This window comes from Lutjanus erythropterus, chromosome 4 (genome assembly GCF_056507025.1).
Source record: "Lutjanus erythropterus isolate fLutEry1 chromosome 4, fLutEry1.hap2, whole genome shotgun sequence".
Lineage (NCBI taxonomy): Eukaryota > Metazoa > Chordata > Actinopteri > Lutjaniformes > Lutjanidae > Lutjanus > Lutjanus erythropterus.
This window is the reverse complement of record NC_139320.1, coordinates 27,060,278-27,078,028: the sequence shown is the minus strand read 5'-3', so window position 1 is coordinate 27,078,028 and position 17,751 is coordinate 27,060,278. Positions and strand designations below refer to the sequence as shown.

At 40.7% G+C, this 17,751-nt stretch overlaps 1 protein-coding gene across 1 annotated transcript; it reads right to left on the bottom strand.

Moving 5' to 3' along the window:
* Positions 1-5,420: 5,420 nt before the first annotated feature.
* On the bottom strand, positions 5,421-17,276 carry dhx34 (DEAH (Asp-Glu-Ala-His) box polypeptide 34). Its single transcript, XM_084717446.1, has 16 exons — positions 16,241-17,276; positions 15,604-15,915; positions 14,496-14,750; positions 14,288-14,390; positions 13,577-13,794; positions 13,301-13,475; positions 12,010-12,203; positions 11,068-11,169; positions 10,697-10,960; positions 8,839-9,012; positions 8,596-8,701; positions 8,133-8,239; positions 7,569-7,835; positions 6,582-6,773; positions 5,756-5,900; positions 5,421-5,629 (listed from the first exon to the last, which is right to left on the bottom strand). Exons 1-16 carry the CDS (start codon positions 16,946-16,948, stop codon positions 5,481-5,483), a joined length of 3,471 nt encoding a protein of 1,156 aa, XP_084573572.1. The 5' UTR covers positions 16,949-17,276; the 3' UTR covers positions 5,421-5,480.
* Between the last annotated feature and the right edge of the window lie 475 nt (positions 17,277-17,751).

Sequence of the window (17,751 nt, the reverse complement as noted above, 5' to 3'; positions counted from 1 at the left end):
CACAAAGACTTAAAAGTCATAATGTGACTCATTATGGTCCTTTGTAACCAAACACAAGGTTATTTTTTGTTTTTCTTAAAAGAAAAAAAATCTAGAATGTGTGTCGAACATTAAACACCCTCACTTAACACATATTTTTCATCTTTCCATGTATTTTCAATATTAGTCATATAAAAACATCACATCCCACCACTGTACTTGTTGAATCAGTCAAGGTGCTTACAACTGAGGCCTCTGAGCGTGTCTATTCTACCTAATGTACACAACGACCTTACAGTCCCAACCCCAAAGAGAAACGAAACAGGACCCCGTGCTAACCAATCTGTAGATGTGTCTTGGCCTTTGAATGAGACGCCACCAAAAATATATATATATATATATTAAGTGCAATGAACAATGTATTGAAGAGTATTTTTGTACCAGTTGCTCACGCTAAGAAAAACGAAACGGAAATTGAAGTGTTTGAACTGAATCCTGTAGTGTGTCACGGTGTTCGATGTCGAACAGAAAAGATAAATAGGAACACAAACTTGTCTTTGAGCAGCAGCACGGCGCGCACAGGTGTGACATTTAACACATGCGTGCTGTAGACTGTTGACCCTGTGATAAGAAAAGAAACACATTAACTTGAAAAAGATGAATGGCAGTAGGTCTTTGTTTGGGCACAGTGGCAGATGTGTTTGCTGAATGTTGCTTTAAGTATGAAGTTTAAAAAAAAAAAAAAGCTGCTATTTTTAATCCTGTCCTAACTCTATTCAAACTGTCCGACTGTCTCTTAGTAATCTATGAGGTGGTGTGGACGAGTCAAACAATCCTTCAAGTTCTTATTCCCCCCCAAGGTGCTGAGGACGCTAATGAGTGTGTGAGGAAGGTTTTTCTTAATTTAACCCTGGGCTTAAAGATAAATTCACCCCAAGACTTTTAAAAGAAATGCTTCTGGTGATGTACATCGCATTTCTGTGTCTATTTTGCTGATTGGTGATCTATTTTTCTACTTCCAGTGAACAACTGGTCAAGTGTAGATTAAAAGGTATTTCCATCATAGCTGCAACAGATTTGGCCAAAAAAAAGTTTGTCAAAAATCTTAAAAAGTCAGCATAAATATATTTTGTGTAAATCCCTCTGAATGAATCAGGGCCTTTTGTGCACATTATTTTCCCCCCAGGAATATTCTGTGTAGTCCCGCCCTACTGTGCTGTGATTGGCTACCAATACGGCGCTGTGATCAGCTAGTTCTCGTTGAGTGGGGTTTGTGTCCCCTGTGAAGCTAAATATCACGTTGACTTTTTTAGACTTCATTTTTTAACACCCTTTTCAATTTGGTTAGGCTTATGCAGGACAACCACTTGGGTAGGTTTAGGCACCAAAACTATTGGTGCAAGTTTGGGCAAAAAAAAAAAAAAACTACTTGGGTAGGTTTGCACATCAAAACTACTTGGGCAGATTTAGGCAAGAAAAGTACATGCATAGCTTAAGGCCCCAAAAGTGCTTGGGTAGGTTTAGGCACCAAAACATGGGAAATTTCAGACAACAAAACTATATGGAAGGTTTAACACCAAAACTATTTGAGTGGGTTTAGGCACCAAGAATACTTTGGTAAGTTTAGGTACGAAAAACCACTTGGGTAGGTATAGACATTTAAACTACCTGGATAGCTTTCTGCACTAGAACTACTTAGGAAAGTTTAGGCAGGAAAGTGCTTGAGCAGATTTAGGAAAAGACCGTGGGTTGAATTAAAATAGACACTTTTGGAGGTTTGGTTTGGAGGCCTTACTGGCCGTTGAGGCAACGAGTATTAGCCAATCACAGCACAGTAAAGTGTAATGGGTGGCCTTTTGTGTAGCCTCCAATTTGCACCAGTGTTCAACAATCATGCAAAGTGAAATATAGTAATCACAGTGGAAGAGACACCAGTTACTCTACAGAAATTTGCCTCTTGTATTAACATTACTTTCTTGTTGACTTGAAAAATCGAGGCTTTAATATCCCTCTAACTGTGGCAATTGGTCTCTTCACCAACACGAAGAACCAACTACTGAATGCAACAACCTAACATCTGGTTTTCTGTGAGTCGTTTGACGAGGTCCTAAAAAAATGTAAGAAATCAGACAGAAGGATAGACGTTGATTATGCAGGTGGAGTTTAAATGGGAACACCTAAAATTAAATGACAACAAATAATCTCAAAATAACTCACAAAATGTGCTGAGCATCACCGAATGATGACATCCAAACAGTGTAAGAGAATCTGTGGGGGGGGGGGGGTTCTCTTTAAAAACCAGAGACATTTTCCTTTAAAGGGATAGCTGGGATTTTTTTGAAGTGTGGTTCTGTGTGGTACTTATTGACAGTCAATGCAAAGTGTTTTTTTTTTAGTTTAGTTTTTTAGTTTAAATGTGCACTATATTTAGAGTAAATTCACCACCGTCACTTGGTGTCAGACAGACTTTTCTGACAGGAAACCTGCTGTTAAATAAGCCAAATATCACTCTCTCTAAAGCAACCAGACTCCATTGGCAAAATCAGTAATTTTACCTTTGCAGAAAATGGCAGTTGCTGCTCTACTGCTGCCTTGATCTTTAGTTTGTTTGCGTTACTGACTGACTTTGGTGTTTTACAGGGTTATTTTAACCATCGAATAACACAAAATAATAATTAATCGAGGCAGCGTTAGACCAGCAAGTCCTGTGTTCAGTGATGTAACAGTACAGTTTTTTCCAAAGGAGTTTGGTTGGTTTGGAGAGAGCGATATCTAGCTAATATAACAGCGGTTTCCTGTCGTAAAAGGCTGTCTGATGGCAAGGTAAAGCAGTGAAAATAAATAGAGAAGTACCTCATACAACCCCACTTCAAAGAATCCAAACTATCCCTTTAAATTTGAGACGGGAACACACAGTCCGCTCTATAAAAGGAAACCAGTGTTGATAAGTTTCTACAGTTTCATGTCCCAAATAAAGGATCACCTGGTAGACCTTGAATTATGGCAGAATGAACCTTTCAGAAGCTTCACCAGATTTACATTTTAGGTTTAGCCAAGAACTTTTAATCCAAAGTGACTTAAAGTGAGTGAACAAACAGGCAGTTAGGGTTCAGAGTCAGGTCACGTGACAGCTGATGAACACGACCTTTGATCTCTTGAGTTACGAGATGGTCGTCCTCACTACAAGGCCAGCCTGCCAACGATGTTGGTCCACTTAGGAAAAAAAACAAAAAAACAAACAAACAAACAGAAAAAAAAAAAAAAACGACATCCCATCACAATGGATGGCGGGAAAACACAAACTCAGTCGGTCACTACCCCCTTCCTCCCTTCACACACACATACACACACACACAATCCCCACAATTCTGCAATGCATAGAGCTGCACACAGACACACACGTTCACTCGATGGTGCAGATATACAGAACTAGTAAAGCCATTGCACACAGTTTGCTACTTCTGGTTCAGAAATGGTGTTAGAGTACAGTACTGACAGTCATGCGATCACAATTGCAGGCCCCATTCTTACATCTTAATAAATGTGCCTTTTGATTTGAGTAATCAATAACTTATGATTTCTAAGTAACTCTGTGTTTAAGTACTATTTACTTTTTTGGGTTATTGATTTCTGCCAATGTGCATATTTTCAAATGTACGTATTTATTAGTTTCAAAGTAATTAATGAGATATTACCTGTTTATTTATTTATTGAGATATTTATTCTGATTCTTTATTTTTTTGAGACAGGTTTTTATCTTCCGTGCTGTCTTACTTCTGACTTTGTGCCAATGTGCTGCTTTGAGGTGTTACATATCGTGGGTTTGTATCATTATTAAACCCTCACTCTATATTTTAACACCGGTGTCTACTTCTCTCGCACGTGTCCATGTCCTTAACTCACTGTGCCTTTTAACGAACACACTGTGTGCAAGTTGTGTTCTATAATTATTTCACAATTCTAAGGAATTTGAAAAAAAAAGGCTTTGAATATGCTTAAATTCTGGATTAATTATTTTGCGTAGTTTTTCTTTGAGGTCCTCCAAATGCACAATTTGATCTGACTTTCTATTTTAAAGGGATAGTTCGGACTGTTTGATGTGGGGTTGTATGAGGTACCTGTATAAGACAAATATTGCTCTCTCCAAAGGCACCAGACTCCACTGGCAAAAACATTTTACCTCTAAAATACCTTTTATTACTGACCCTGACCACAGCAGTTCATTCTTTAGCTTCCATGCTGATGCTCCTCTCTGCTTCTCCAAACTGGGGGCGTGCCAACTGCCATTTACTGTAGGTAATACACTGACTACGGCTTGGTACGTCATACAACCCCACAATAAATAATCCAAACTAATGACTCAATATGACTTTTAATTTAGACTTTTTTTTTCACAATGCCTTTGTTAGTCTATCAAGTCTTGGGTTTGTAAAAAATCAACAGATCATTGGTTTATGCCCTGACAACTGTAATTTAAAATTTTAAATCCCATAGAAAAGTGTGATTGCTGGTAAGCTGCTCTACATTTTGTTTTGTGTTTTTTCCAGACTGGAAGGAAGTTAGAAGGGTAGAGAGAAAAAAAAAAACAGACTGAGGGACTTACTGTCCTGCTTTGATTTCAATCCATTTTCAGTTTAGAGATGAAATCGTGACACCTCTAGTTTTGTTGATATCCAACAGATGTGTGATCCGCCATCTTCTGGCGCTGCCATTGCTGTGGTGGCAGGTCGTGTCCATCACTCTGTGTCTGCTGGTTGGGTCTAGAGGGGAACCCCAAATTTGTGAGACTCATGATATTTTTCATGGTTTCAGTCTCATGAGATCGTACCCATCTGGGGTTCCCTTTTAGACGCCGTGTCCGCTGTTACTTGCTAATAGTGGCAGCATGGATAATTGACAACAATGTGTAAGATTTCCAACGCAAGAGTTGGAAATAATATATTAATCTCTTTGTCTCATCGGCCTGCTGGCAAGACTCACCTCTTGCTACCATACATGCCTGACCGACAAAGTTGCCTCTGAGACAGAGGCGTTCAACACACTTGGTAAGAAAGCCAATCTTCATACTTTCAGTTAAAGTTTCATAGAAGTCTGCGTTGCTTCATTGTCTGTTTTAATGTGGAGTAGGTTTGAACATTTAGCATTTGTTTTAAATTTGCTAATTCATGTATGTTAGTTACATGGCTTGGATGAACTGTGAATATGCTCTGCTACACTTTCTTTCTTGCAAGATACACTAGCAAGTAACAGCAGACATGGTGTCCACCGCAGCAATGGTGGCGCCCTAAGAATTCAGAACACACAAAGTGGTCCCTGGAGTCGTCTTTTGAAAGAGAACTTTGCAGAAGGCAACAGCAAATACCTCCGGTGACCATTAGAGGGAAGTAAATGCACTTTAAGTTCCTCAAGTGCAAAAGGGAAGAAGAGCAGTGACACGAATGTATTAAAAAGAAACCGGTTTATTCTAAAAACCCAAGTCTTTCCCTGACAGAAGCAGTCAGTTACTTGCCAGAATACATGTGCTGCCTTTTATGTTTGAGGATCTCAGTGGAGGTGAGGGTCAGGTCTTCATTACAGACGTCACAGTGATAAACTCTGGTGAGACTGGACAGTGAGGAGGAGGAGGAGGCTGCCTTTCCACCTTCTGACTCTGAAAACCAAATCACAGTTAGACTCAAATTATTCAACTCTGTCAAACTTACAGGCAGTCAGCTGCTGAATACGTTGAAGTTATAATAACACCTTAAAATAAATATTAACACCAAAAATTCCTGACCTTCCTCCTGCTGCTGCTGTTCTCCGGCTGGCCTGCAGGAGGCCTCGTGCTGCATCCGTTCCAGCGGAGTCAGAGGCATGTAGAGGTCACAGTTAGGACAGCTCCAGAAAGTACGTAAACACTCACTGTAGAGATCCTTTGAGTCCTGCAGATCACAGAGTGGAAACAACTAGTAGTATTATTCCGGTGTGGTGATCAGTTTATTTTAAGTGACAAAGAAAGTTGAATGGTTTAATTCCAAAATGGTTTATGTTCCTTTAAAATGCAAAGTGCATAAGACAGCAGGAACTAGATATTGTTAGGGAATTAAACTGTTTTGAACTTAATTAATTAAACTACTTTAATTTATTTTTTTAACCATTATGAATTCAAGTAAAATATGTTGCCATGTGCCTGTTTTACTTTCATACGTTAGCAGATTACCTCACACATGGAGGCTGATCTGTTCAATCACTACAAAATTGTCCTGCAGCTCTGTTTGAACTGTTAAGTTCAGTTTTTGGGGTAACGTAGAGCTCCGAACTCTAACCCAAGTTACGTCTTACTCCTTTTTCAACACATTTACACTCAGAAATACCATTTTGATTGTGATTCGATTTCTTTTGGAGGATGATGAGGTGACATATAACGTGAGAGGGAACAACACGTACAGAAGTTCAAGAACGCTCCGTATATCATCTGTGCAAACATCCTGATCCCTGGAAACAAATTTATTATTTATTGTGATTAGAATTTCATATCCAATCACGGGATGATTTTGCTGAAACATTTATTTTTCATGTCTTTGAATGCTTTTCTAGTGTGCCACTGTTTCAGACAGACTCACGGTCAGACAGTTGTAGGTGAAGAAGCTGGTGACACGCAGGCCTCCTTTAATGGGGTCCGGCTTGGCCTCAGCTCCCGGAAACAGCGGATTTAACAGCGGAGTGTTGATGTGGGACAGTTCAGACTCGGGCTGAGGGCCGACGTACAGGTTCTGGGTCTGGAAAGCTGTGAGTCGCCGCAGGCTGTAACTCACCTGGGAGAAAATGTAAGAAGCACACAGAAAGTGCAGAGAGTATTTTTTTTAAGACTGTAAAAAGATGAACGAGTGTCTGAATTGCTGAGAAAGTTTGGAAAGTAGGAAGGGACAAAGATACAGACACACAAACAATATATATACAAATACTCAAGGTCTGAGACCTGATTTACCCTCAACCATCTTTTTAACTTTCTTTTTCTCTCTTTTTAATTGTCTTTTTTTAACATAAAAAACAAGAGCTGAGAACCCAGTGAAGCTGTTTCTCTTGTTCTCAGTCATTTACTTCTTTGCCTTTTTAAAATTTCTGATGGCATATTTTTAAAATGTCTTTAATGATGGTGTGAAAAAAAAGGAAAACTTAATAAAGCTGTGGCAGATCAAAAACATGACAAGAAAACCCTGAAACAGCAGTTAAAAACAATAATAATTTTTACTTGCATTTAAAGCTCTAGATACCAAGTTAGGGATCATGACCCCCACTAGAGGTCGCCAAAGTTTAACAAAAAAAAAAAACAACTTCTCAGCATTTCATTCATTTCTGTGATTAAAACTAAATGAAATTTTCATTTTTTGGAGCCACAGACAGCATACTGAAAAGGTTGAATCCCTATTTAATATACGATCTATAGTTGAAGTTTTACTGCAACATTATTATTAATATAATATGAATTATCCATAAAATATGTCACTTTGTCAGGGGTCATGAGTTTATTTAATGATAGAAAAGGGATCCATTAAGGAAAAAGGCTGGGAACCACTGCTCTACAGTGTTTGTCTGAACTGCATCAGTACCTCAGTGTAGAGCAGGAAGCGGACCAGACCATCAGTGAGCTTCTCCATGGCTTTGCGGGACACCCCCTGGACTCCTGGTCCCCCCACTGTGCTCTGTCCCAGCTGGGCCAACAGGAGGCGCTCCCACTCAGCCCTGAGGGTGAGAGCTGTGGACAGGCCCTTCAGGGCCTCCTCTGGGTCCCTCAGCTCCACCTCCAGCCAGCCGTCCACCACCATACGCGCACAGTCGGCGTTACTGTCCACAGAGTTCGCTACCAGCAGCAGAGCCTGGTGAGCACAGACATACACATGTTGTGGGACTTTTTATAATATTAAGTAAGAGTAAATGTACAGTGAGCAGGTCATTATTGCGAAATAAACCCTGACATGATGATGCAGGTGAACTGAGGACTTAAGATTTCTGTAACATGACCCTGATCATCCCAACAATCCTCTAGTGTCACCATCACTGTGTCCAGTTACTTTAACATCATACAGAACTTTATCAGGGTTAATCCAAGAGGAAAAAACAAAGCAAAATAAAATTTGGGTTGTGAACAGAGACACCCCACATCTGGTGCTTACTTGCAGCGCAGGAACTCGCACACAGTTGGATAAATACGGCTTGTTGGTTTCTAACAGAGTGACGAAGGCGAGCAGCTGGTGTCTGCTGCTGTCCCTCCTATCAGGCCCTTCAGGCAGGAAACGGAGACAAAGAGGGACAGAAAGATGAGATAATGATAAGAGACATGTACAATAACAAGAGTGAAAGGAAGAGACAACTGAGGATAAAACAAAAAGTTTTTGTTTTGTGGGTAACTGGCCTCAATTTTTAGAAACATCATCACAAAAAAATGAGGTCCAGTGCAACAGATGTTTGTATTTTCAGCATTTTGTCCTGACTGTTCAGCTTTTTTAAGGTTTGGTTTTCACTTTTAAATAAAAACAGTCCATAAACACCACTGGACTGAAACAGATGTTACGATGACAATGGGCTCATTCTTCAAGTTAATTCATTCTTAACGGTCTACATGTAACAGAGGTTCACCCATTTCTCTGTTGTCATCCTCTGGCACGTGTAACACCTCTGGGTCACTGGCAAATACGCTGGTCGGGTGGATCACCACTCCCTGCTTGTTCTTTGTGTGAAACACCTACACAATATAAAATCACAAAGTCAACATGGAACAATCAACTCTATGTGATTTTTTTTAATCACAACTGAATTAACCAGTTTATTGACACAAGGTTTTCCCTCTGTTGTGTCTTGATAAACTGCTGCACGCCCGACCTGCTCAGAGTCCTTGCGGGTGGAGTTGTGTTCATCAGGGACTGCCAGCTGAGGGTAGAGGCCTCTGCAGAGCAGCAGCTTCAGCAAAGCCTGCTGACGGGAGGACAAGTTCTGGCTGATGCTGACCGCCTCCTGCAGCTCCGACACGTTGTGGCGCAACTTGAACTTCACCTCCTGTCGAACAGCGCCACAGAGACAGACATACACAAAGACACAAACACATCCACCTCTGTAAAGATTATCAACTTGATAGCATGTGTGCTGCCTTCTTTCCCTTCATAAAAAGATCGGACCCTGTCAACTTCCTTCTTGTCAATTCTGCCACTTCATTGTTGTCAGGACCCACAAAACTTCGCTCTTATTGCAGTTTATTCGAGATGCTGTAAAAGCTCTCAGTTGAACGCTGGTATGGACCAAACAAACGGACCAAGACAGTTTGAAAAGACGGGTTCTGGTCTGGTTCCAAAAGGATTCTAGTGCAGTTTGTTTTTAGTCTGAAAGCAGTCGAACTAACAACAGGACTTTATGACAGCAGATATGTGATTTTAGCATGATTTCAAAAGCTAAACTACAAATAAATCCATCTGCTGAATGTGAAATCTGTTCAGGAAGCATTCAGAAAACTGATCAGTATAAGCTATGCATATATTTATGCAAATAACATTTCAGCATGCCTGATTAATCAGTCAAAAACTGATCAAGCTGCTGTGCTTTTGTCCAACTCTGTGCACTTTGTCAGCTCATTAAGTCCATTAAAATGTGACAATGACCTTACAACTGTATTAACCAAAAATGTATGTTTTGTCTTCTGAGCTCACAGTTTTCAGGTGGACAGGAGCAGCCCTTACAGACGAGAGCCTTATTTTTTTATGAGTTTGTTCATTTAAATTATACTTTATTAATTAATGTGCTACTTGAATTATCTAAATAAAACTTTTCAAAAGACGTACAGGTTTCTTCATGAGCTCTTTGTGACACCAAAGAAAATAAACATACACATCAGAAACATTAAAGTGATGCTAAACTTCAGTCAGTCACTGTGGTTCGATTTTCCCACACGACTCCTGATGATGCAGAATGACAATTGCTGCAATCATTAATCGATTAAATATCAATTAAATTAATCGTCAAATATTTTGATAATCAATTGATCAGTTTTGATCCTTTTTTGAGGGAAAAAAAGACAAAATTCTCTGATTTCAGCTTCTTAAATGTGAATATTTTCTGATTTCTTTACTCCTCTCTGACTTTTATCTGAATATCTTTGGGCTTGCAGGAGCATCTTGGGCTTTGAGAGACGCTGATCAACATTTCTTCACCAATTTTTTACATTTTATAAACCAAACAACTTATCAATGAATCCAGAAATTAATCAGCATATTAATTGACTACGAAAAGAGTCATTAGTTGCAGCCCTGGTCTGTATAACTTCATGTTTATTTCTCTTGGTTCATTTGTAAAAAGTCAGCATTAATGCAAACTGTACCAGAAAATACAACAGTGCATCATTTTTTCCTTTGGTTTGGTCCAAATGAACCAAAATAAAGGTGTGAAGCAGCCTGAGTCTTTCTTTGTGACATAAATATGATCCAAAAAGCAGCACTTGCCTCCATTAACTGAAACTTTTAAGTCATTACTTTCACCTGCAGGAATAAGAGGAAGATCTTTACATTTTTATTTAATTGTGTTTGATGAATCATATTTGTATCACAAAAATGCAATAAAGGATTTTAAGATGTGTATACAGGCTGTAAACCCATGTACGAGTCAGTATTGTGACACAGAGTTTATATTAATGGTGAGGTTTAGGGCTGCTGTGTCCAACCTGTCCCCATGTGACCCTGTTCCCTGAGTTCACCTGTATGTCCATGTTCTGTCCTGATCCCTCCTTGTCCCTCTTCCCTCTGGCTGCCTCCTCTGTGTCTGATCCTGAGGAGATCTCTCCATCCTGGCCCTCGTCCAGCCTCAGGACTTTACGTCTGCTGCCCTCCTGCTGCTCGTGATCTCTCTTCAGCTGGTGCAGCTTCCTCCTCTCCGTCAGCCTCTCCCTGCGCTGCCCGCGGTCGCCACCAGAGGAGGTGCTGTGATCTGATTCCAGCAGGCCGTGACTCCTCAGCAAGTCCTGTTAGCCAGAGAGGAAGCTCCGGTTGTAAAACAGAGTTCACACTTTAAAAACATGATTCATAAAAATGTTTTTTTTATGTGTGGAGTACTGTCTCAGTTGCCTGCCTTGAACTGTCTTCGCAGGTTGACCATCTCATACAGTCGCTGCTCCTCCAGTCCTCTCCTCCTGCACCACTTCCTGGAGGCACCGCCTCTCTCTCCTTTTATCTGTTGATGAACAGGTTTATGCACATCGAAGACATCTTATATCTCAACTGCTACAGTGTTGATATTGTTTATATTAAAGGGATAGTTCAGATTTTTTGAAGTGGGGTTGTATGAGGTACTTATCTACAGTCGGTGTGTTACCTACAGTAGATGCAGGTCGACAGGCCCAGAGTTTGGAGAAGCTGCAGGAGTACTGGTGGGGGAAGCTAAGCACCAAACTACTGTGGACAGGGTCAGCAGCAAAAGGTATTATAGCACCTTAAAAAAGGTCCACTTTTTTTTTTTTAAGTCCACTTAAAAAGAATCAATAGTGGTTGAAGTGTGCTCTATATTTAGAATATTTTCACTGCTTTACTTTGCTATCAGACGGCCTTTTCTGACAGGAAACCGCTGTTATAGTCAGTAATTTTACCTCAAAGAACATGGGAGCTGCTGGTCTACCGTTGGCTCGATTGGTCAGTTCGTTTGTGTTATTGTGTGAATCCAAACTAAACCTATAAAATCCCAAAGTCACAGAATAATACATATAAACAAAGCAACTGACACAGCGGAAAAATTGTGGTTTTTGCAAAAGAGGTTTGATTGAGTTGGAGAGAGCGATATTTGGCTTATGTAACAGCAGTTTCCTGTCAGAAAAGGCTGTCTGACAGCAAAGTAAAGTGGTGAAAATATTCTCAATATAGGGTACACTTAAACTAATAAGATTTTTTAAGGGGAGTGCCACCCTTCATCTACTGTAGTTAACACTCATTATCAAGAAGTTCCTCATACAACTCCACTCCAAAAAATCCAAACTATCCCTTTAAATAGCCACTGTCACATGATGTTTCCTTTACTGACCTCCACCCAGGCATTGAAGGTGTTGAGCAGGGTGAAGGGGTCTCCCTGGTTGCTGTGCAGGGGCTGCCGGGCGGTGGCACAGTCTGGGTTGTGCTGCGAGCTGCGCAGGAACGGCGACTGAACGCTGAGGGCCGCTGCCACCGTCAACACGGGCTCCACCAGGTTAAACACAGAGCCCAGCACCAGCATCTTCCCTGAGTGAACACAAACACACACACACACACACACACACACACACATAAACACACACACACACACACACACACACACATAAACACACACACAATTCACAATCTAACTCTTGGTTAAAGCTGCTACTATTTGTGTATCACATTTAACCTAAAATATTTCACTGCCAAGTTAATTGTGAAATTTTCTTTTCTTGTTGTTTTTTTTAAGATAAATACAGAACAAATTCACTTTCAGCACTAATGTTACAGATCAACCTGCGATCAACTCCCCATCCCTTCTCAACTGGCAGCTTATGACAGTGACAAAAGATAAGAAAAATAAAAATAAAGAGTGAATGGCATTTAGAGAATAAGGATTAATATAAGGAAGCTATATTAAAATAATAATAAACTTAAATGATGTCTGGCTACATAATAAGTTGTAGAAGATGTTGGAAGTTAAGGGCAGGAACACGCCCAACTACAGCTCCATCACAACGTCAGGTCTTTGAAAATACGCAAGAAATGATCCCCAGCTCCTGTAGAACTTTTCCTCCGATTTACAAATTGAGTGTCCAGTTTAGTCTAGTTTTAGACAAGACATCAGGTCCTGAAGCCGTTGAGCGTGTATGGGGAGGGCAGTCCACCTCCACGTGAGTAAGACTGCTTGTCGCGCCAGAAGAGAGGCAAAGGACAGAGCCAGAGGACACTTAGCTTTGTGTAATCCCTCCTCATCAGACGCCAAATAGTCCTATGAGTGGGTCAAGTTCTATAGCACAGTTTAGAGTCTTTGAGAGGGTTTGAAACACATTTTTCCAACACTTTTCAAGGCTGAGACAAAGCTATTTTTGTGAGTGCTTGGAGGGATAGCTAGATAACTAGGTAGCTAGATAGATGGATAGTACTTTATTGATCCCAAGCTGGGTAATTGTTGTGTTACAGTAGCAAGTCATCAGACAGTATGTGGATGTGAGAGGATTGATCGTGATATTTTGTATAAATACTTAACACAAAAGAGACCAAGCTTGAAATGATGCTATTTACATTTTTTAAAAAGCAGATAAGGAGCAAAAAAAATAAATAAACAAACAACAATCTGGGTTTGGTGTAGGTAATCTTACCTATAACCACATCCACAGGCAGCTGTGCCAGCAATCGACCAATAGAGGTCAATTCGTTGCGACTGTCTAGCGCCCCCTGCTCCTTCAGATAAGTAACTGCAGTCTGAATACTTGAGGCCGGAGGTGGATCAATGAAGACAAAAGAAAGTGGATCTCCGAGACCCATGCTCTTCATCTGCAGGAACAAAATGGCATAAATAAAGATACGGTTTGACTGCGGAGAATGAAGACTTAAAAAGAAACTTTGCTCGTTTGCTTTCTGCAGGATGTTTTTACCTGAAGAATGAGGGAGTCCAGAGCCACTCTGTGGATTTCAGGGACAGGATACGGAGCAAAGGCATCGTAGTCAGACTCAGCATACAGGCGGTAACAAACTCCTGGACCTGTACGTCCGGCTCGGCCTTTTCTCTGCTCAGAGCTGGCCCGGCTGATCCAGAACTCCTGCAGACGCTGCATCTTGGCCTTCGGATCAAAACTCATTTCCTTTACTTTTCCTGTAAAAGAATAAATAACAAAACAATTTATACAATTGTTATTCTGTGTCTGTGTTAATTTTTGGGGTTTTGTTAACCTTTTTAGTTTCTTTAATGTAAGAAGAAACATCTTTTTCATCAAAAACTCAGCAGATTTGGTATCTTTCCAACTTTGAGGATTCTCACTAGATTTAAAATTGAGATTTGTAATTTTGAAACCAAGTTTGGCTGCGCAAAATTAAGTTTATTAAAACAAAAACCTGTGGTGAGGAATCCTGGTCCACCTATTAGGTTGATATTTTTAAAAGCAAACTCAAGACCTACCTTTTAATGGAACTTTGTTCATTGTCTCTGCATCTTGCCTCTGGTGTTTCCTTACTTATGATAGCATTTCTTCAGTTCCTAAAGCACTGTTCTTATTTTAAAGTTTTATTTGGAAGGACAGACTCATCAGTAGGTCCAATAAATTTTAAAAAGTTAATCTCCATCTACAAATGTATCACTAGTTCCATACCTGAGTCTACAACAAAGCGCACTCCGTCTATTGTAACTGAAGTCTCAGCAATGTTGGTAGAGATGATGCACTTTCTCACTCCAGGAGGAGAGATGTCAAACACCTGCAGAGCAACATGGTGGCAGAGAATTAGAACTAATAAACCACAGCTAACATATCAGATTCAAACATTTTCTGTCAATTCTAATCCAAACAAATCCGACTGTGCCTTGTCCTGCTGGGCCAGTGAGAGCGTGCTGTGCAGCGGTAAGACGATCCAGCGTCGTGTGTGCGTGGCATAAATCTGACAAGCCTCCTGGATGGTGGAGATTTCCGCCACGCCGCTGAGGAAGAGGAGCAGGTCGCCGCGCTCCTCTGGAGGGTAACGCTGATCGATGCCCTGCAGGATGCGCAGGTACGGTCTGGGGTCCAGTTTCTCTGAACGCGAGGGCTGCTCCTCAGGAGGAATGGGCTGGTAGATCACCTTAGTACAGGAAACAGACAAAAAAAAGTTGGATGCAATGTAAGAGATATTAATTTATATCTTCAGCAGTACAATACTGACTTAACAGGGCAGTAATTCTGTGCTATAATTCAGCAGCGCAATACTCAGGTTACACTGGCATCAATCCTGCATTTATTGATTTATACCGTACAATTTAATTAATCAATGTTTTTATTTATAATATGCTTGTATTTATAGCTCCCATTTTTCAGCATTATTGTTGAGGTTTATTGTTTATGTACATTGTTGTATATATTATGGTATAATGCCCTCCTTTTTTACTGTGATGATATCTACTGTGATTTACATGGTTAATTATTTTAGTTAATTATTTTTATTTCATTTTATAAAAAGGCTACTGCATCATTTTTGTTTTGCTTCAGTCGTGGCTGCTATCTTTATTTTAATTTAATAAATAAAGAAAGCAGAAGCACTTTAAGTTAAAAAGAAAAACAAATCTTATACAAGGAAAAATATGCTGTAAACATCGGATTTATCATTTAATAAAGGACATTTTTTCATGATATCACGATGAATATTGTAACAAACTTTTTAGCGTGGTATTATTGTATCTTGAGTTTTTGGTATCATTACTTACTATTACTATTTTTGATATATTGATTGGCACATTGACAAATATAAATTGTGGTCCTTTGTCGATGCATCAAAAATGAACCAAGTTTAGACCACCACCTGTTGCCTCGAGTAAAGGTAACAGTCTTGACATTTCCAGAGAATTTGCCTTTTGAGTGTGTTGACCTGAAGGTCCAGAAAACTAATTTCTTCTGGTGAGATCCATCTTCATCTGTAATTCTTGCTGTCCTCTGCTCACCTGAATAGGAAACAGCCTGCCTGGTACCTGCAGCACAGGAGCGCTGCTGAAATAGTCTGAGAAGAGTTTGATGTTAATGGTGGCCGACATCAGGATGAGACGCAGGTCGGGGCGCTCGGCCACCAGAGAGCGCAGGACCCCGAGAAGGAAGTCACAGTGGAGGTGTCTCTCATGGACCTCGTCCACAATCACCACCTGGTACTGAGCCAGCGTCCGGTCCTGCTGGATCTGTCGGAGCAGCAGCCCCTCAGTCAGGAACAGCAGTTTGGTGGCCGTCGTCCGCGTGGTCTCAAAGCGGATCTGGTGCCCCACCTGAAAAACATGATGGCATTTTGTGAACTCTCATCCAGTGTTTTAACCAAATATGTACTTCATGTAGAGCTGCTATGATTTCTCTGATTAATAAATTGGTCAATCAAAAGAAAAGGATAGGAGGTCCCCAGCAAAAGAAGGAACAGGATAATTTAATTATTACATTTTTGAACACTGGAACAACAAGGGAAGGAATGAGATTTTGATGTCTGTGGTCTAATGTATCTCTACTGTGGGGGTCCCTGACATGAAGAAGTTTTTGAAACCCCGGTCTAGATGGTGCTTTAACAAATGTAACACTTGTATTTGACCGTTGAAGACAAACCTTTGAGCCGAACTGATTGAGACTCTCAAAGCTGACCCTCTTTGCGAGGGAAATACAGGCGATACGTCGAGGCTGAGTGCAGGCGATGTGGTTGAAGCCAGCTGACAGAAGATACTGAGGTACTTGGGTGGATTTCCCACAGCCCGTGTCTCCTGCCACCACCACCACAGGGTGACGTCTCACCAGCTCCACTATCCTGTCCCGGTACTGGAAGATGGGCAGGTTCTTCTGCTCCCGGCGAAGCTTGGCCAGTTTGCCAAAGCTCTGTCTCTGACTGAAGTCCAGGAAATGCAGCAGAGCCAGGCGGCAGTCTGACACCTCCTGACTGCCTGGACCTGAGGACCTCTGCCTGCTTCTGTGCTCTGACTTCCCCAGACGCTCCTCCACATCCCTGCTGCACACAGACACATTAATCCTGTAGCGGGCATCATATTCCTTAGGAAGGCCAAGATCTACCTTTCCTGTACCAGTCTTTCCCCGGTCTCTCTTTTCTTCTCTGTCCTCTTTTCGACTGGTTCCTGAACCACACATGTCCCTCTTTGTCTTAAACCTCTGGAAGCGCTCGAAGAAAGACCAGAACTCTTTGTGCTCCGGGCTGCCGGCCTGGATGTAGTCATGCTGGCGGAAAAAGATCTCGTCCAGCTGGGCTCTGCATTGCGGGCTGTCCCAGTCCCAACTCCGACTGTCTTTCCTCCTGTCGGACTCCATATTTACTGGAAATCCTCCAACAACACCAAGTTTATTCACTGCTAATGAATGAAATCCACATAATTATGGCTTAACAAACACGTATCAGTTGAATAAACCTCTCTGTTGCCTCTAAATCGGACAAACACCGCTTGGTTAGTTTACAAACAAAATACAGACTAACGTTAGCGAACAACGTCCGACGTCCGTTTCAGACCTGAACTAGATGTCTTGAATTCATGTCGGAGACAGTCAGAGTCCTTTACATTGTTTACAACGGCTACATCTGAGATTATTAATAATAAAACTGAAAAATACTGCTGTAACCGCTGTGAAGCCCAGGGGAACAATAATACGATGGGACCGTTTCCGCTCCGTTCCTTAAAATCTTCCGGCAAACAGATTCGCATTCGTTCCGGGGTGAAAAACACGTTGTTGTTTTAATTAGTTAACACTAAATAAACCCCAAACTAAATCATTTATTAGTGTTTTTATTGTTGTTTGAACTATTGTTTGTTAGATTAATATTATATTAGTAAATTCTTTTTATAATTGCGCCTTTTTTATTGCCCTTTAAAATATAATAAAAAAAATAATGAATTACGTTAAAACGGAAAAAAATCCTTTCAGGATTCAAGAAGACAATGTTGGAATAGATTCATTAAATTTATGACCCCAGTCCGAGCAGAGTTTGCATATGTATGAAAACTGAACACAAACCTGTTGACAGGAGGAGTAGAAGTATCCACAGGTTGTTTGTAGGCTGGTATGCAGGTGAATACTGATGTGCATAAATGTGTTAAACGATGATATGCATATGTATT